The sequence below is a fragment of the Temnothorax longispinosus genome, chromosome 12 (assembly GCF_030848805.1).
Source record: "Temnothorax longispinosus isolate EJ_2023e chromosome 12, Tlon_JGU_v1, whole genome shotgun sequence".
NCBI classification, from domain to species: Eukaryota; Metazoa; Arthropoda; class Insecta; order Hymenoptera; family Formicidae; genus Temnothorax; species Temnothorax longispinosus.
Window position 1 is genome coordinate 3,610,117 of NC_092369.1, and position 21,203 is coordinate 3,631,319.

At 37.5% G+C, this 21,203-nt stretch overlaps 1 protein-coding gene across 1 annotated transcript; it reads right to left on the bottom strand.

Annotated features, from left to right (window-relative positions):
* Positions 1-19,054: 19,054 nt before the first annotated feature.
* Positions 19,055-19,757, bottom strand: LOC139823269 (uncharacterized). The gene is made up of 2 exons (XM_071795649.1): positions 19,702-19,757; positions 19,055-19,628 (listed from the first exon to the last, which is right to left on the bottom strand). The coding sequence occupies exons 1-2, from the start codon at positions 19,755-19,757 to the stop codon at positions 19,055-19,057; spliced, it is 630 nt and encodes a 209-aa protein (XP_071651750.1).
* Between the last annotated feature and the right edge of the window lie 1,446 nt (positions 19,758-21,203).

Genomic DNA, 21,203 nt, shown 5'->3' on the forward strand with positions numbered 1-21,203 from the left:
TATTAAATCTTTAGAAAGAGATCGGTATTTTGTTCAGGATATTGAGGGTGAACAACAGTCTTTGCGATTATATAAAGGAATCATTGCAGCTGACCGATTGAAAATTATACCTAAGTAAATGTGTTCTCTAAAGTTAATGTTGCATTTATAGTATTAAGTTCTTAAGTATAAGATAGTTGCGTTTAGAATATAAGTTCTAGAGTTTATATATCTTCAATTTTTAAAGTTTGTGTACTTTCCAAAGATTAGATATTCTTTATGTTATGTTCTGGAATGTTCAATATAATACGAGTGATGAGGACGTCACCGAGTAGGATGGCCGAATCTATTGTAAGTCGAAGAGAGAGTCGAGCGAGAAGTATCGTATCGATATATCGATGTCGCAGCGAGCGACGAGCGAAAGGTAGAGGTAGAAAGTAGAGAAGATGGCGGAAGGAAAAGGTCGTGTGTGTAACGGCGTGCAATAAAGATTTGGATTAAACTATATTCCGTCTCTAATTTAATCTCCTCATAATGTTATATACTGCGGCGCGTCTTATACTCAGCAATTGAACTATCCTAGACAACACATATGCATAACTTAATGACGTCTAAGAAAGACCTGTTTATATTATGTATAAGTTTAACACAGACTTGGTGGAAATTTCCGTCACGGATTGCGTCTCGCGCTGCGTGCCGCCCGACGACGCGACGTTAAAATCGCGGCCACGCGTCAACGCCGTCAACCCTGGTCAACCGTGCCCGTGGATTGATTCACCGCCCTTTCGCTGGACAGGCAGAGTGAGAAAGACAGAGACCGACGACGCTGGGCACGTCGCGTCGGCTCGGGCTGTCGGCCAGCGGGTGCCCGACTCCGAAACGTAAAAGCGCGCAAATCCGAGCGCGAGGCCGTCGACGAGTTCAGGTAAAACGAAACGCTGCGGATGAACGATCCTCGACGAGAGAAAGAGAGAGATCCCTCTGTCAGGAACGATGATCGACGTACGGTACCCTACGTCGGGAATTAACCTTAACGAAACGTTGCTTTATTTAACAAATTGTTCCGCTAGACTCGTCGAAGAGATCCAATCGCGTTGTCGTGAGTCTGGAGCTCGAAGTTGACCAAGCCTGCTTTAATAAAATTGCAAGATAGTTTTGTACCTTATTGGGACTTGTATTTTTTATTCCATTTCTTTTTACAGATTGCCTTATTTCACTTTTATCGCTTATATATCTAGCTGTGGTGCAACATATGGTGCAACATATGGTAAGTCTATAATGTACCATTTCCATATACTTCCACTTAAGACAGAGCATTCGTTATTATATAACATTTATATTGTTGAGTGCAATATTATAAATAGACGTAATGTAACGTATGCTCTGTGTTAACTGGGCTGCATGCCATTTGTATTTTAATTTTTATTTCCTCTCTTTTTGCGCTCAAATTTGATATGAAATATGGATTAAGGGATTACAAGACCCCTTAAAGTAATTAAAAATTAAAAAATTCTGAAGATTAAAAAAAAATTTAAAATTAATAGGAGTATAAATATTTTGTTACGTTTATTTACGTACGTTTAACAATAATTTGATATAAAACAATTAGATTTTATGCTGCATATTAACGACATCATTATGCCTATTTCAATTCTGTTTTGCTAACGAACAGGCCGTGGTTATAGTTTTAAGAAATGCTATTCTAAAAAATGAACACAGTAATTTTAACATTCAATATAAAATCTAATTTTTTTATACTAAGATATTGTAGAATATGTTATACTTAATACGTAACAAAAAATTGATACTCCTATCAATTTACAACTTTTTACAACTCCCCAAATTGTTCCTAATTTTTACTTTTGTCAGAATTCTGTAACTCCTTAATCTTCAGAATGTCACGTTTTGTCACATTTAGATCAACAAGCATTTAAGCTAACTTCAAGATATTATTTAGATATTTAGATATTTTGTTACAGTCCTGTATTCTTCTTCCAGCTCAAAATCCGGTGCTATATTGCAGTCATTGTAAGTAAATATGAATAATGCATGAAAAAGGAAACTATTAGTATCGAAACGCCATATTAAACGAATTATTGCAGATCAAACAAATATTGATTTTATAGGATGTTCTCAAAAATCTTCAAAAGAAGAAGTGCACTTTATCCGCACTTTTATTGAAGATTCTTGTGATTCAGATATAACTGAAATTACCAATAATGAAAATCACACATTTGATATAAATAACACCATTATTAATGTAGATAATGAGATTTTGTTTCCAAACAATGAATATGTAAATCATTATGGACAATGTGAGAGTAATATTATACGGGCTAGTGAATCTAGTGATCATAATTTGTACAATGTCACAACTGACAATATTAAAAACAATACTGAAGAAGACTTTAAAGATGATATAGCTACATGGGCTGTATCGTACAATGTCCCTCATAATACATGTAACGCTTTGTTAACTATCTTGCAGAAATACACACCTTATCACTTTCCATCACAAATGCGAACATTATTACAAACTCCACGACAAACAGATATCATCACAGTATGTAACGGAGAATATTTTCATTGGGATCTCGATAATGTTATAAAAAAAATATTAATAAAAAATGATGAGATGAAATCAATTAATTTACTTATAAATATTGATGGTTTGCCATTAGGTAAATCATCAAATGCTTCATTATGGCCAATTTTATGTTCAAATACTTCAGATAATATGGCCTATCTTGTTGGGGCTTATTTCGGATATGAAAAACCTCGAGATCTTAATGTTTATCTGGAAAGTTTAGTAAATGATTTAACTCTCGTTTAATAAACGAAGGTTTCCGTACAGGTGATAAAGTAATAGAAATAAAATTATTTGGTTTAATATGTGATGCGCCAGCGAAAGCGTTTGTTCTGTGTATAAAAGGCCACACTGGGTTTTTTAGTTGTACAAAATGTAGAATTAAAGGGAAATATATACATAATAGAATTTGTTTTCCAAGTACAAGGTTTCCATGTCGTTTAAGGACAAATGAATCATTTGCTGTTAATGCTTATAAACATTTTCAAACAGGATACTCTATTTTGAATAATATTCCGAGATTTTTACTTATATCGCACACTCCATTAGATTACATGCACCTTTTGTGTTTGGGAGTTGTAAAGAAGATGATACTTCTTTGGATAAAAGGACCATTTTCTGTACGTCTAAGTCCACGATTAATCAACAAGATATCACATTTATTAGTTTCATTAAGAAATTCAACGCCAAATGACTTCGTAAGAAGACCTAGATCTCTGAGAGATGTCAAAGTGTGGAAAGCTGTGGAATTTCGAAACTTCCTTTTATACACAGAACCTGTTGTATTGAAATACATATTAAAAAAAGACTTATATGATCATTTTATTACACTTCAGGTAGCTATAACAATACTTGCAAGTCCAAGTCTGTGCCAAGACAGACTTATAAATTATGCAGAAGCTTTGCTCAATAATTTTGTGATTTCTTTTAAAATATTATATGGCAAACAGTATGTCTCACATCATGTCCATAATCTTTTGCATTTATGTCCCAATGTAAGAATCTTTGGACCGCTAGATAATTTTAGCGCATTTCATTTCAAAAACTTTATGACATCTATCAAAAGATTATTGAGAAAAAATGAAAAGCCGCTACAACAATTAGTCAGAAAATATAGTGAAATTGAAAATACTTGTTCTTTGGTATCAAAAAATAATTGTAGTAACAATAAACTATATTTGTGCAAGTTTGCATAATAATGGACCACTATCTGATGATGTCCATATGTGTGTTCGATCACAATATTTGCAATTGTCAAGTAAACAATTCGAAATAAATTGTAAGAGAGACAGTGATAATTGTGTTTTTTTAAAAAGTGGTTTATGTATTTTGATTCTTAATGTTGCGTATAGCGCTTCATATTAATCGTGCACGACAAATAAAACTCGATAAAAACTATTCAAACACGTTCACGCACGTACGAGCATAAACACATAATAGACACATTCGTCTCTCCACGACAAAAGGACCAGCCGACATCATAATTCGACGCGTCATAATAAGCGTGACGTTCTTTCGGCTATCGTAACACACTTAATAGAAAATGCAGTATTCGGTCGGCTACTGTGACGTTGTTTACATAGCGTCCTTTCGGCGGTCTCAACCGCGACGGAAACAATTATCTTCGCGATTCGCGGCCCTCCTTTGATCCCTGCGATCTGTTTTCTCGACGTTTTCGACGCAGATGCGCGGTTTATTTGATCTGCAGATGGCCGGCAATAACAAATTTCGATTCCGGGATGTATAAGGAAGCGTCAACTCGGCCGCGAGTCAGTATTGAGAAGGCAAACGCAGCGTTAGGATCGAAGGTCCTCGCGATCGAGAGAACGAGTGTCATTGTTGTGTGATAGTCTGATTCGTGTTGCGCCGAGTGAGATTAGAAATCAAGAATGGCAACAGTTAACAAGGATGATAAGCACGTAGATCGCAAGGATTACAGGAAGGTAGAACGCAAGGATGAATGGCGCGCAGAGCAAGGATGTCTAGCGCGTAGAACACAGGAATGTAGAACGCAAGGATGAATGGCGCGCAGATCAGGGATGTCTAGCGCGCAGATCACGGGAACGTAGAACGCAAGGATGAATGGCGCGCAGAGCAAGGATGTCTAGCGCGCAGATCACAGGAACGTAGAACGCAAGGATGAATGGCGCGCAGATCAAGGATGTCTAGCGCGCAGAACACAGGAACGTAGAACGCAAGGATGAATGGCGCGCAGATCAAGGATGTCTAGCGCGCAGATCACAGGAACGTAGAACGCAAGGATGAATGGCGCGCAGATCAGGGATGTCTAGCGCGCAGAAGATCTCGTTGAGCTAAGCGGTTATCAAGGGAATAGCGGTAATTTCAGAAACGGTGTATCTCAAGGGATTAGCGGTAATCTCGCAACATCGTGTTGCCACGCATTGCATCAACATCGTGTTGATCACAAAGCCACGCGGTAATCTCGCAACATCGTGTTGCCACGCATTGCATCAACATCGTGTTGATCACAAAGCCACGCGGTAATCTCGCAACATCGTGTTGCCACGCATTGCATCAACTTTGTGTTGATCGCAAAGCCACACGCGGTAACCCTGGCTGATTGCAAAGCCGCATGCGGTAATCTCGCAACATCGTGTTGCCCGTCATCGCATCATCGCAAAGCTCCTTCGTAATCTCGCAACAACGCATCGCATCAACTTCGTGTTGATCGCAAAGCTCCTTCGTAATCTCGCAACAACGCATCGCATCAACTTCGTGTTGATCCGTCAAACGTGTGAATCTGCGGATATCTCGTTCGTAGCGAATCTCCGATCTTCTCACAACCTTCTCATCAGCATACGCAAGGAATCTCGGTGCGAGAGTAGAAGGAATAGAATTATCGTTAGAAGTGATCAAATGATAATGCAGTAAAACAGACTCAGCAATCGCGAACAACGCTCGAATTACCATGTAACATTCGCAAGAGATAATAAACTCACGTTCATTTGCATAGTATTTTGGTGAACTTCACGCAATGGAAAATACCGAAGTCGCCCGCATAGAAACAATGTTGAAAAGAAACAACGCACGTATGCAAAGGGAACATACCGGGTCACTCGTACACGAAATTGAACATTACAACGCGGATATCGTAACGAGAGATAAAACAATGTCGAACATATCACTCAGACGCGTAAACGAAGAAATATCGAAAATAACCGCACAGGCACTGCTCGTAATACCGCGAATTATATCGAGCAATCAAACCTGAGGCCTTTTTCGAGGTCGGAAGCTACGACGTCAGAACTCTCGAGCGTCTCGAAGACGTATCAGATGGGAGTGATTAGGCAGGTATCGGTTGGGAGGATTTAGGCAGGATGCGAAAATGGTAAAGCCGGGGCATCAGAGCGTCCCGTCCGGCCTTGTCGACCTCCGCCACGGCTCCGTCGAAAGACTCTGCTTTCCGCTCAATGAAGTCTCCTTGCTCCAGGTTGCAAACCGCACAATTAACGTGAGACGTTTTTCTTCTCGTCGATACGTGCACTCAATCCGTCTCGCTTCACTCCTTTTCTTTAGATGACGATTATCAAACACGCGAGAACGAAACGATCAGGCAAAATCTCGAAGAAGATGACGAATAACAACGGTTGCTAGGGCTGGTGCTTCTCCGTTGCCGCGCTCGCTGACCGTCGCGCTCTCCCCGGATTGCGCTCGCGACATCTGAGCCGGCGTTACGGCGCTTATTTCAAATCGTCGCACATTGACGATTTCGAAACAGTTATAAGTAAGTAAACGTTATCGATACGACTCAGAGTCTTCATACTCCCAGGCGTAGTCGTCTACGTGCGTGATCGCGAGTGTCTAAAAACCGATTAAGACGGTCCAGAGTATCCGTACTCCTAGGCGTTGCTGTCGATCTACGCTACGAACAATCCGAATCGAACACAAAGGTGTGTGTGATAAGCGACATTAACAGTACGATTGAGACGGCCCAGAGTACTCGCACTCCCAGGCGTTGCCGTCGATCTACGCGACAAAACGGTTAAACAGTACGAATCAGACGTGTATATATATGTGTGTGTGTGTGTGTGTGTGTGTGTGTGTGTGTGTGTGTGTGTGTGTGTGTGTGTGTGTGTGTGTGATAAGCGATATTAACATCACGATATGTAAATTGCGATAAACTATAATACAAACATTGTGTGACAAGCAACAATAACATTGCAATTTGTGAGCTTAACTGTAAACAATAAACTATAACATGAACATTGAATCACAGTGTAGATCTTAATACATTTACGCTGACACGGAACACTTAATATAATCGAAAACAACAATGGTGATGTTTATTTAATAAGCAAAAAGTTTAAATATATGCAATACTTATATGAATTACCTTGCAAATCTGACGAGCTCAGTATTAACGTAATGACAATAAATAATGACAATATGTATTCATATCCGATTACAGACTTAAAGTGTAAAGCGTGGAAAATTCCTTATGGGAATGATCCCAAAATGTTTGCAATATTTCCTCTAATTCATGGAAAATAAATAGTTTCATGCATAACAATATTTCTTAAAATTGCTTACAATTTCTTACAATAATAGACGGTATACGTTGAATAGCCAAAGTATTTATTGGCATATGAGCATGGATTTCAATAAAAATTTATGATGGAATTCTCTGATGGGCTACAAATAGTACCTACACAATGGCTGAACTTTGCTGAACAAACATGTATTTGGCCTAGCCATTTCAAAACGCAACTTCGAATTAATAAGGCTATTATAACAAGAGAAATGCCCAAAGAACAACATAATTGGAAAGAGTTACCTGTAAAAAGAATGTTTAGAAGCGCAGGTAAATAACTTAAAAATTAAAAAATATAAATATATTTATATTTTGTTCATTATATATTACTATTGTTTTTTTACTATTATTATGTCTATATATATATATGTATATGGGGCATTCTCCGTGAAATCAGACACCCCCTCTGTCCAAAAATTGGAGTCACCTAAAAAATTCTTTCGGGGCTCATTTTATAGCTACACATATGTAGTTTTAGTAGAGCTGCGGCCTTTTGAAAAATCAACATGGCGGACCCCAATATGGTGGCCGAAGTCTGCGGGTAACGAGGTACGACAGATGAAATCGTTACTTGGAAGTTATAGACTGTCATAGAAAAATGTGTTAATGTGTTTATTTAGTAGTTAGCATTGAATCCATGGAAAAAATAAATTTTTAGTTTGTCCAAAACCAATATGGCGGCCAAATTATCCGTGAAATGCTAAAAAATAACTATTTCGTTCTTTAAAACATACAAACTGCGTTCAATTTTCACGAAAATTTATATCATGATACATTTTAAGATGTTGATCATAAATTAACAATTGGGACGTCGTATTTGAATATAACAAAACCCAATATGGCGGCTGTATATTCGAAAAATGCTAAAAAATAATGACGTCGATATTCAAATCATACAGACTCGTTTTAATTATTATTAATTTGAGTGTTACGGTATTTTTTAATTGTTTTTTTTAATTTACTTTTTCAAATTTTTATGAAATTTTATTATTTTTTTATTTTTGACTATGATTTCGTTATTGCGGTGACAAAATTTGAACGTGGTTGATCAAATATGATTTTTCCAGTAAATACAGAATAATTTTTGAATAAGTAAGTGAAGGCAAGACAGGTAATCTTTCGAGCCAGTGAAGGCAAGAGAGACAGATTGTCCGGCCAGTGAAGGCAAGAGAGACAGACTATCCAGCTAGCGAAAAAAAAAATTATTCTGTATTTACTGGCCGGACAATCTGTCTCTCTTGCCTTCACTGGCCGGACAATCTGTCTCTCTTGCCTTCACTGGCCGGACAGTCTGTCTCTTTTGCCTTCACTGGCTGGACAGTCTGTCTCTCTTGCCTTCACTGGCCGGACAGTCTGTCTCTCTTGCCTTCACTGGCCGGACAGTCTGTCTCTCCTGCCTTCACTGGCTGGACAGTTTGTCTCTCTTGCCTTCACTGGCCGGACAATCTGTCTCTCTTGCCTTCACTGGCCGGACAATCTGTCTCTTGCCTTCACTGGCCGGACAGTCTGTCTCTTTTGCCTTCACTGGCTGGACAGTCTGTCTCTCTTGCCTTCACTGGCCGGACAGTCTGTCTCTCTTGCCTTCACTGGCTGGACAGTTTGTCTCTCTTGCCTTCACTGGCCGGACAATCTGTCTCTCTTGCCTTCACTGGCTCGAAAGACTACCTGTCTTGCCTTCACTTACTTATTCAAAAATTATTCTGTATTCACTGAAAAAATCATATTTGATCAACCACGTTCAAATTTTGTCACCGCAATAACGAAATTATAGTCAAAAATAAAAAAATAATGAAAATTCTTAAAAATTTGAAAAAGTAAAAAAAAAGCAATTAAAAAATACCGTAACACTCAAATTAATAATAATTAGAACGAGTCTGTATGATTTGAATATCGACGTCATTATTTTTTAACATTTTTCGAATATACAGCCGCCATATTGGGTTTCGTTATATTCAAATACGACGTCCCAATTGTTAATTTATGATCAACATCTTAAAATGTATCATGATATAAATTTTCATGAAAATTGAACGCAGTTTGTACGTTTTAAAGAACGAAATAGTTATTTTTTAGCATTTCACGGATAATTTGGCCGCCATATTGGTTTTGGACAAACTAAAAATTTATTTTTTCCATGGATTCAATGCTAACTACTAAATAAACACATTAACACATTTTTCTATGACAGTCTATAACTTCCAAGTAACGATTTCATCTGTCGTACCTCGTTACCCGCAGACTTCGGCCACCATATTGGGGTCCGCCATGTTGATTTTTCAAAAGGCCGCAGCTCTACTAAAACTACATATGTGTAGCTATAAAATGAGCCCCGAAAGAATTTTTAGGTGACTCCAATTTTTGGACAGAGGGGGTGTCTGATTTCACGGAGAATGTTCCATATATATATAAATATATATGTATATATATATATTTATCACTACTATTGTTTTAAATTATTAAGATACCTATGAGAGGAGCATGGAAATATTAATACAATAATAGGGGAGCTAGCTCCATTTTTTCGTGATTATTTCGGTACTTATGAAACTTTTTGTGGTGATTCAGAATGTTATTTAATGATCAAAGCTCCGGGGACTGACAAAAAAGTGGGGCGCTTTGGGTGGTATAGCCACTCACTTGTGCAAAAAAATTTTTTTTTTCAAGTCATTTCGGTATGTCAGTCATTTTGCACCATAATTCTTTGATATATTCTATGACTATTTGCAAATTGACTGACAAAAAAGTGGGTCGCTTGTGGGTGTAGAGCCGCCCAAAAATGTCATTTTTTTCAAGTCATTTCGGTATGTCAGTCATTTTGTACCATAATTCTTTGATATATTCTATGACTATTTGCAAATTGACTGACAAAAAAGTGGGTCGCTTGTGGGTGTAGGGCCGCCCAAAAAAGTCATTTCGGTATGTCAGTCATTTTGCAACATAATTCTTTGATATATTCTATGACTATTAGCATAATTGACTGACAAAAAAGTGAGTCTCAAAACCCTCATAAAATATTGTAAATTTCACAGTTTGCGACTTATGAATTTTTTCCTTTTTTGAATTCACCATTGATGATCATCAGGACTCATTTTAATTCTTATTGTCTTTCCATTATACTCAAATAAATAATTAAAAGTACAGCCAAATTTTGTCACATCTTTTTCACTCCCGGAGCGGTCCGGGTCATGTAACAAATCAAAGGGGGAAGGAGAGAAGGATGATAGATAGGCCTCTCCGACGATTCTCTCGCACCTCCGACACTCCACTAACCGAATTTGATTGCTGGGCGCCAGACGCGTAAATTCGCGTCCGCGAAATCGCGAGAAACTAAAGAGAGACGCAAGACGAAATAAGTTTGGTGTGCGAGGAATCGGCTAGCTCGACCTAATAGCAGGGCGGGGTTGATAAAGGGCAGCGCGATATCCGGCGGGGTGACACATAAATCATTAACTCAGTCAGCTAACAAATGAAAAGTAACATGGAAAACATTTATTGTAACATTTATTGTAGTAACATTTATTGTAGAATAACTTTCGGAGAAAATAATACGGGTCAATCCGGCTTCCATTAAAGCAAGAATTACGTTAATTTAGTAAACGCGCAGAAGGCGCCGTTAAGATAATACTATAAGTACATTGTAAACTGAAGCCAATATCTTTTTTTATGGTCATTTATTATATAATCAAAACAAAAACATTAATGAAAAATAGCTGCATTGAATCATCATCATAAAAAATAAATAAAAAACTAGGAATCTTTTTCTTCTTCTTCTTTATCACAATCATTTAGGTCATCTTCATCCTCAGAAAGGTCGTCATTCGATTCTGTAACATTATTTCAAAATCATAATATGATTGTTTGACTACTGATTTTTTTCTTTTTCGAAGAAAAAAATTCACGCATACCTAGTTCACTTTCCTCATTGCTATCGTCTGACGGCTGAATAACGATGTCGTTGATAAATGTTGGAAACTGATTGCCTTCAAACCAGACAAATTCATATTTTCCATTATTTTCTATCCAGCCATTTCCTTGTGGACACAGAGCTGTCGGATATTTCATGTGAGCATTGCTCCAAACGCTTGTGATATATTGTGCTCTCAATAACTGCTGGAACAACTCGGATTTACAGGGCGGCAAACTCGAAGCATCGTAATTCTTTAATTTTGGCTTGAAAGACTCATTGAGATTTTTGAACTTGTATGTTTTGCAAAAAAGTTCAAATCTTGCTTCATTGACTGTGTCGATATTTCGAATATTGTAAATACGGCATACAAATTTTTCAAGTTCATCAAAAACATTTTCTCTTGAGTTCGAATCCACGCTTTTCAAGGAAGTTAAAGCCGTCTGAAATTCCAACTTTTTCCAAAAGTTTTAGTGGTTTTGATTTCCCTTTTCGGAAGAATGCTGGATTATAATCGCAACCAGTCATTGCATGAAAACTGGGTAAAGCGCTGGATAAGGATGCTCCCAAAGTTGTATACAACTTCGTAATATCAATATGGCGTTGATGATTTCCTGTACCAACCTCCATCCAAATGTTTAATTGGCAAAGAAAATTCTCCATATTACCCAAAATTATAACGAGGATATCAGTATCATTGCACCTGATCAACACGTTGGCATCAAAATTAATTTTGCTCAAGTGGAAAATAATTTTTGTGTCCGTTTCTTCATGGTCTTCGCAGGTAAAATCGTCATCAATTGTCCTTTTCACTTGGTTGCCGGATGATTCAAAACGGTAGCATAAGTCGAAATTCAGGTGAATAACTTTATCGCCAATAAATGGAGCTTTTTCATCAGAGGCCCAATCCTCAATTAAAAACTTCACCAGAGCTTCCTTGAAATAATTATTTCTCAATTCTTTAGTGAAGTCGTGAGGTCTTGACTGACCTGGTCCGGAAATATTATAGGGTATGTCAGTATTGTTCCTCAGATCACGCTCATAATTTTTTATTGACGGAGAAAAGTAACGATCAAAGACGATATCCACTCGATTACTGCCAAAGTTTGTGACGATTTGCAATATTTTCGTTGAAATTTTTCCAAATGTCTGAGGAACCTCTTTTATCAAGCGAAGTATGAAAAATCCATCTAAAAGCACTACATCTTTGCTGGTTGGTGCTTGACTCTCCACTTTGGCTTCCAAATATTTCATTAAGGTTGATTTGTCTGTTTTGCATATAGTCCCATCTAAATGACATAGGGACATGGGAACAGGAGTTAATGGATATGACAAAACTTTCGTTATATCTATATTTTGCTCCAATGAAATGCCCAGCAAACGTCCAAACAAATCTCTCTGCATCCTTATTTCTTGTACTTTACCAGCAATTTGTACTTTCTTCTTTTTGTTTTCACTGACAAAATTGAAAATGAGATTTCTCTTTATTGAACCTTCGAATCGGTTGGCGTCTTGAGAACATTCAGAAATGAAAGCTTCGCGTAGATTGTTGCCTTTTTTTTCAATATTTAACAGGAAATCGGAAACTTCATTAGACGCAGCTCTGCCAGTATTGATGTTGTAGAGAAATGCTGGATCTAAGTTTGGATCGAACGGATTGGTATGATTCTCAATACTTTCTATGAACTTCTGAAGTTGTTCACAATTAATTTTGATCCTATTCTTTTCCAATTCAGCAGTTACATCTTGTGCTTTTGTCATCTGAGCGTATCCATAAACGTAAGTTATAACAGTTGAACGGATCGAATGACTTTTTGACCAACGTTGACGAGCAGCGATCGAGTTTGTAAGATTGATAATACCTATCATACCTCGTGCAGCATCAGCATTTATTGTTTGCTCCAAAACTAAATCTATTGGCTGTCTTGAAAAAGGTTTGTCCGTTCGTTTGACTCCAAAGCCACCTTTCTTGAAGATGTTTTCTAATCCAGGGTGCGTCTCATCAACTTTTATCAAATTATCGACGTATTTGACTGTCCAGCGAGCATAGTTTGGTTGATTCAATGCAAAAAACAAGTTGGTAATCCGAGGGAGTATATATTTGTATAGTTCGAAATCACTCGTTCTAATACTTCTATTGAGAGTTAAATAATAGTTAATGAGATTTTTATAAATCATGTAGAATTGAGCCGTTTTTCCGAATTTGCCATCCAAAGTTTCCTCTTCATAAGCTTTGTACTCTGCCAGCAAAGTCATAAGGTCTTGGCTAATCTCCACAGAGTCTGAAATCTGTTTTTTCGAAAAATTTTTAACTTCAGTAATTATATCTGCATTCCAAATTATTCCGCCACGATTAAGAAAAGATTGGAAATGTAGAATTTGGAGTCCGAGAGCCATAATAGGATGAAGTCTCTTGCACCGATTAAAATGTTTCCCAGCGATGAATCCAGCCACAGAACCACTTGCTAATAATTCACTTTCGACCATGATATGTGATAGCCCACATTCATCGATAAATTTTCCAATAGCATGAAAAAACGCCATCATAATGTGGAAACTACCCATGTGAATAAACAGATTGGAAAATCGAAGTTTTTCTGTCGATTGAAGTTGCATTGCAACTTTGGCAATTGCCAAATCGTATGTTACTGGCATGTATGTTGCGTTGCATTCTTCAGCGATTTTCTGACTCTGTTTCATTGTTTCCAAAACAACATTGGTAGCTGTAGGACTCACATTTATTGGTGTCAAGTAAGCTATTTGTTGTTTAGGGCTGTTATCCTTGATTATCAAACTGTTATATCCAACCCACATGGGCGTTTCTGGAACCTTCAACGCATGGGCCAACATCCAGATGAGATCAATATTTTTCAATCGATCGAGGTTTTCAGGTATGGATTTACGCCTCGGATCATCAACAGCGATAAGAGTCTCAATCATTCTTGGCTTTTTAGCATAAGATTCCAGTTCTGGAATTATTGCATCAAAAATTCTTCGTCTTTTTGATCTGTTGCGTTGTCCTGATGAAGCTCCAGGTTCAGTTGATGGTGGAGATGATACAGTTGACTCAGACCCAGTTAAATTTTCAGCTGCAGATCTATCGTCGCAATTATCCAAATTCGAACAGTCAGTACCGGTGTTGGAACTTTCATTTTGATACAGAATCGCGACTGTGTCATGCAGAGTATCTTTACCGGTTCATGTATCGACAAACCGATCAAAATTGTCAAATGCCACTCCTGTGCCCAAGTCTGGAGATCTGACAACATTTGCCGGACAAAGGTCAAACCGATTAGTTGATGCGAAAGTCATTTCTGTCTCCATTTCCTCTAATACGTTGTAACTACAAATATAGCCATACCTGTTTAAAATATTAACAACATTCTTGCTGCTTGTTAGGCTCTTTATTGCCAACCCTAGCGTTAAATGTTTGGATGTTTTGATATTACCGTTGGTCACGTTATGAATGAGATCATAGGATGATGTCAAAACTTTTCTCTTCAATGTCTGATTATTTTGGCGTCGAGAATTAGGACTAGCGAACAGCATTTGAAAAAATTTTGTCACTTCTGGAGGTATTGAACACTCCCCTTTTATGAAATCTTGTACATTCAATTCTTCGGGCAGATGGTTAATTTCTATTTTTAAAATTCGTTCTCAAAATAAGTGCTGACCGCTCTAGAACTTCATTGTCGTCTAGAATTGAAAGATTTATGTCATCAAAAACAACATTTTTACTTGGAGCGATAATTTTTTTCCTTGGCGTTGATATGACTTGAATTTTATTGCTAAATTTTTGGACGATTTTCTTCTCCAAGTGTTGATTTGTAATTTCACAGATATTATTTCCAAGGGCTTGTTGTAGTGAGGCATTGTACATACTGCACAAGAGTGATAAATAAACACATTTATTCTCGTCAATGACATGTTTTTGAATATATGAGCACAATTCAGCCTGAGCTTGTTTATGACAGTCCCGTACTTCATGCCAAAGTGTGTTCTTCTCCACAAAAAGTGATTCAAACTTGTGGTAATAATCTTGCTGACATATTTTATGGTACATGGCTTTGGTCTTTTGAGATATTTTCTGCAATAATACTTGGTCATTTAATGCTTTTGCTTGCTCCTCTACAGTAGATTGCAAGGTTGTCTTATCAAAAGTTAAAAGAGGCTAAATGTGACGTTTTTGTTTCTTCTGTTTTTTATCACAAAAAATGCAAACATCTTGTCCGACCGAAGCAGCCTCAGATAAATCCGATGATTTTCCCTCACAGTGTTTTCTTCCTCTTCTTCTTCAACAATCAGTGTTTCTTGAGGCTTATCTGAATTTGTTCTAACCTCAGAATCAATATCTTCAGTGGTATAAGTATTGAGCTTGCTATCGACAGCAGATCCATCATTCTTTTCATTATTCTTCTCAGAGGCAGATGATGGCATTGAAAACGAGGATGAAGAGGATTCATAGAAGGAAGTGGCGGTTTCATCACTACCCGGGAAAAATTTTTCATATGAAAATATATATAAATTTATATAAATATATATAATTCACGTCAAGCAGTGCCAAAGTTACAATATATGGAATAAATCATTTTACTTTTGATTCTATATAGCTTTTGAAAATTTATAAATCTTAATTTATCAATAATGCTTTATTATCGAAGTTAACAGTTCTTTTTCAATATATATTGACTATATATGGTCATATATGATTATATATGTTTACACATATATAATCTCATTATATATGTTCATATATGATTATATATGTTCATATATGATTATATATGATTATATATAATTATATAAAATCATACGACATGTTACGACATGTTCAATCAAAAGGAAAACATTTATACGGTTCGATTTTAAATCGCCTTTAAATTAAATAACGTCGTTTGAAGAAAAACAACGCCCGGGCGAAGTCCAGGTAACCAACTAGTATGATCATATAGAGACAAAATTCATTATTATTCATATTTTATATATATTATATATAATCTTTTTCCCGGGTTTAGTTAAAACCGCCTCAAAAATTTGATTAATTGTTCGAGAATGGGTTTAATTGCCAAATTAATTTCTGGGGAGCGCTATGAAGTGTATAATTTTTCGTTACCGATTTTTTGGAAGCCAAAATAAGGATATTAAAACACAAATGACGTCGTTTAAAAAAAAAACAACGCCCGGGCGAAGCCCGGGTAACCAGCTAGTAAATATATATAATTGTATACAAAATATGTCCAATATATGTTCATAATTAGTTTCCTTTATCTTGTTAATTTTTACCGGGTAACATATTGTTTTTTTATTGATGAGAAAAGCCTGTAGCATTGTGGATGGTAACCTCTATTTGAGTCTGAAGCGGAAGGTAAAATGACGTCATTGTATTTCAGCTTCCATTTTAAACGAATTTTCAAATAATTGTAACATTTTTTCAATATTTCTTTAGTAAAAACACGTATTTTATTGTCATCGTCACGACCACAAAAAAACACATTTAGATGCCATAGTTTATAAAGGTTATAAATATAAACATAAACATAACGTAACAACGTAACGTAAACATTTTTGGGTGGCCCTACCACTCACAAGCGACCCATTTTTTTGTCAGTCAATTATGCTAATAGTCATAGAATATATCAAAGAATTATGTTGCAAAATGACTGACATACCAAATGACTTTTTTGGGCGGCCCTACACCCACAAGCGACCCACTTTTTTGTCAGTCAATTTGCAAATAGTCATAGAATATATCAAAGAATTATGGTGCAAAATGACTGACATACTGAAATGACTTGAAAAAAATGACATTTTTGGGCGACCCTACACCCACAAGCGACCCACTTTTTTGTCAGACAATTTGCAAATAGTCATAGAATATATCAAAGAATTATGGTGCAAAATGACTGACATACCGAAATGACTTGAAAAAAAAAATTTTTTTGCACAAGTGCGTGGCTATACCACCCAAAGCGCCCCACTTTTTTGTCAGTCCCCGGAGCTTTGATCATTAAATAACATTCTGAATCACCACAAAAAGTTTCATAAGTACCGAAATAATCACGAAAAAATGGAGCTAGCTACTACAAGCGCCCCTACTACAAGCGCAAAATACATCCAATGTGGATGAAACAGATATGTCGTCTGGGGAAAAAAGAGAACGAGACAAGAAAAGGAGACGTACAAAAGCCAAGAAAACAGTTGACACTTCTTCCGAAACCAAAGAAGAGATGGTCAAGGTTGCACGAAAAAACAAAGAAAATTATCAGAAACAGAATAAGCAAGAAATAAGAAAGAATAAGAAAGAACTCCCTTCTTTTCCACAAATAGAGAAGTTTGTTTCCAGCACACCGTTGAAAGAGATCTATGCAGCAGAATCCTCGCAGGAAATTGAAAATATGTGCGACAACACATTAAGTAGTGTAGTGAGTAATAATGATACCAACTTTTATAAATACCATCTTATAACAATGAATAAACATGATTATTCTCGTAGCTAGCAGGAAAAAATGTAATGGGGTCATGCAATAAGAACAAACGTACTATAGCAACAAATGTACATGATAATAAAAAAAATTTGTCTGAACAAGGTAATTCAATTATAAAAATTAATAAATACAAGTGAAAGAAAGCAGGTATTTTTATTGTTATTGTTACTTTAGTATGAAGTTTAGCACTGAAATAAGAAAATGGTCTGTTTTAGAGTTCAAAAAACAAGTTTTATTTAAACTAAATAAAATACTGTATAAATAGGACAGATTTGAAAATAAGTTGGATGCATTTGATGAAAAGTTGCAATTTAAAGACAACGAAATCGATGATAAATGTGATCTCCAATTCTCATTACAATCATTAGAAGACTTGAATGAATTCGAAGAGCAACTGCAAGAATCGCAATTTAAACAGAAAGTGGTATGTAGATATTATATATTTGCCATTAAATTGTTTTATAATGCAAGACGTTAATATTACACTTTATTATTAAAAATACAGCAATTGAATTGCTAATTATTTCGAAAAGATAACATGTACTGCAAAAAAAGAGTTTTGCAGTAAATTAAAAAACGTGTTTATTTGCAGAAATATAAAAATTGTGTTTTTTTTAATTTTTAAATATATAATATAAAAATACAATGTAATGGTTTCTGAAATGTTGTATTATTCTATATTTGTTTGCAAAATATTTTATCTTGAAGTCATTACTTTTTCTGAATAACCGGAAATTTAATTTTAGGTATATTATTTTTACTAGTGTCTTTTATTTACTTTTAAACGGTTATGTATATTGCTTTCTAATCTACATGTACACTTATTCTGTATGCTAATAACTAAATGCTAATTTTATATAGTATTGCGCTTATGTGCTCATCATTTTATAATTAACCATTGGTACAGGATCTACATTATTGCTTAACATTATATATGTGAATAGTAGGTAAGCTACGTTAATACTAGGCCGGGAATATGAGGGGGGTGAGGGGCGGGGGGGGAGAACCGCGGGCGGAAGGTAACCGCGGGAGTCGCAGGGGAGGGGGGGTACCGCGTTTTTCGGGCATCGCGGGTAGGGGAAGGGGGGAACCGCGTTTTTCGGGCGTCGCGGGGGAGGGAAGAACCGCGTTTTCCGGCGCCGCGGGGCGAGGGGGTCCGCGTTTTCCGGCGCCGCGGGGCGACCGCGTTTTCGTCGCGCCGCGGGGCGAGGGGGTCCGCGTTTTCCGGCGCCGCGGGGGAGGATGACCGCGTTTTCCGGCGTCGTGGTAGAGGGGACCCGCGCCGCGGAGTCCGCATGCAACGGCCGCGTCGGTCCGCGTGACGTCACACGGCACGCTCCCGCTCGCGTTATCTCCCCCTCGTAGATGTTCTCTCGCGCCCCCGTCCCCCGTTCGTCTTCTCGTTCGCGCGGTCTCTTTCCCTCGCGCGACGAGTGCGGCACGCGCAATCTTATTGAGAGTTCTAATTCTAAACCGTTGAAGGTGGACAAGGAAACGGTAGACAGAAGGAAAAATAATTAAAACTTTTTTAACCATATTATATGCATTTATTTATCATGTAGCGCATTATACACAATAGTATCCAAAGCGTAGGTTAATAATTCACAATTAATAATCGAATTTTTATCATAAAATTCACGTAAGATTGTAACTGCGTTACATTTATCGGTGATACAATTTTGACGTAAAATTGTTACAAACTGTTTGAATTTTTCACTTACGCCGTGAACATTTTGACATAGTTGAAAATACACGTTCTCGACGCAATGTTCTAGTTCGAACAGGAAGAGTACAGTTGACGGTTTCATGTACAAGCTGGTGCCGCACGACGTCAATTTTACAATATCTGCGTCACGTATTTTAACAAGCTCCAAATCTCGAAACGTTAGCGATGATGGTGCCGATGACTGCACGAGTCGCTGAATATCTGCACGTTTTTCGACGAATGTCACCCATGTTGCATGTGACAGAATTATCCGATTACCTCGGTTATCGCCAATAAGTATATCCACAGAGGACATAGGTCCCGCGTTGATTCCAACATCCAAAAATTTATACGCTGTTGATGTCAAGGCAAATCTCCTTCCCAAAATACGTGGCGTGTAGCAGGGTTTACCAAAACTGAAAAAATACAATTACATGTTTATAAAAGTTTTTTTTTGCACAAGTATATATGAAAATTAGCGGTACTTACTCATTGTGCTTGTTTCTCGCACGTTTCGTCCTGAATCGGAACGTAGTAGTTCGCATCGTGAGTGTTCATCGTATCTGGAGGCTGTTTGCGACGTACTCGAACCGTATCGAACTCTCGACTGCGCTCTAGAATCCTCGTAGACCATTTATACATAGGGGGAGTCCGGGAGACTTGACCATAGAGGAGAGTTGAACCACTTCAAATATCTCGTTCAAATTTTGAACAAAGAGCTCAATCCGAGCACGTGACAACATGACGCTTGGTAGTGCGTTTCGACTGTGATTGAGACAAACGTGTTTTAACGTGCTCGGATTGAGTTCTTTGTTCAAAATTTGATCGAGATATTTGAAGTGGTTCAACTCTCCTCTATGGTCAAGTCTCCCGGACTCCCCCTACCCAAAACTGCAAATCTTGCAAAAATAGCGCCAATGTATGGCTGCTGCATGGTGACCACCACCACAATCCACATATACGTTAAATGTGATATCTTTGTCAAGAACATTCGTGATGAGATCACATCATCGAGCATCAAATATGATTTCTTTTCAAGAGCATACGTGTCTCGCGATGATTTCATCGAACACGTGCAAAATTGCAAATTTTGCAATTTCGCATAAGTCAATGGAGCGTTATTGTTTTGAAGAACATGTCGCGACATATGTCTCGCGATGATTTTATCGAACACGTGCAAAACTGCAAATAGCGCCGATGTACGGCTGCTGCATTGATACAGATCAAATCACCAAAAGTCAATGGCGCGTTTTCGTGAACGTACGTGTCTCGCAATGATTTCATCGAACACGTGCAAAACTGTAAATTTTGCAAATAGCGCCGATGTACGGCTGCTGAGATGAAATTAGATATGATAAGCAAACGATGCATCATTAGTAGAATATAAAATGACGAATCTGGGGGATACGCTCAATAGTCGAGAACTGGAAGTCGTGAGTGCAACAAATAGCAACAGGATCGTGCAATAATATGGAGCAAGAGTTGTTGGAGCAATCCACCCTTTTAAATTCGAGGGAAGACTTTGCTGCGTGGGAGCAACGATGCGACGAGTTTATCGAATCGTTGGAAGAACAAAGCCAAATTAAACGGCCACGATTATCGATCGATCTTAAACAGTCATCGATCGGTCTCAAACAGTCATTGGTCGCTTGTATTGCAAGACTCGAAGGTCTGAAAGACTCGGTACGTCAACGTTTCGTGCATGTGGGTGCTGGATACAGTGCGAGTGAGACAAGACTCAGATGGCGCGAGATAGATACGGCTTTTGAAAGTCGTATACTGACTGGTGCGGTAATAAATTCCAAACACATCGACCCTCGTCAATTTCTCAAAGATGCGGGAGACATTGTACTCGATCGTGTGTGGAACGTCATGCAACGGCACGTCAATGTAAAAATATACACAGTGTTTAATGGTGAATTTGTTGCAGGTGACAAACGCGCGAATAAAAGTATCGCAACGAAAAGCTATGAACTCTTTCGTGAGTCCGA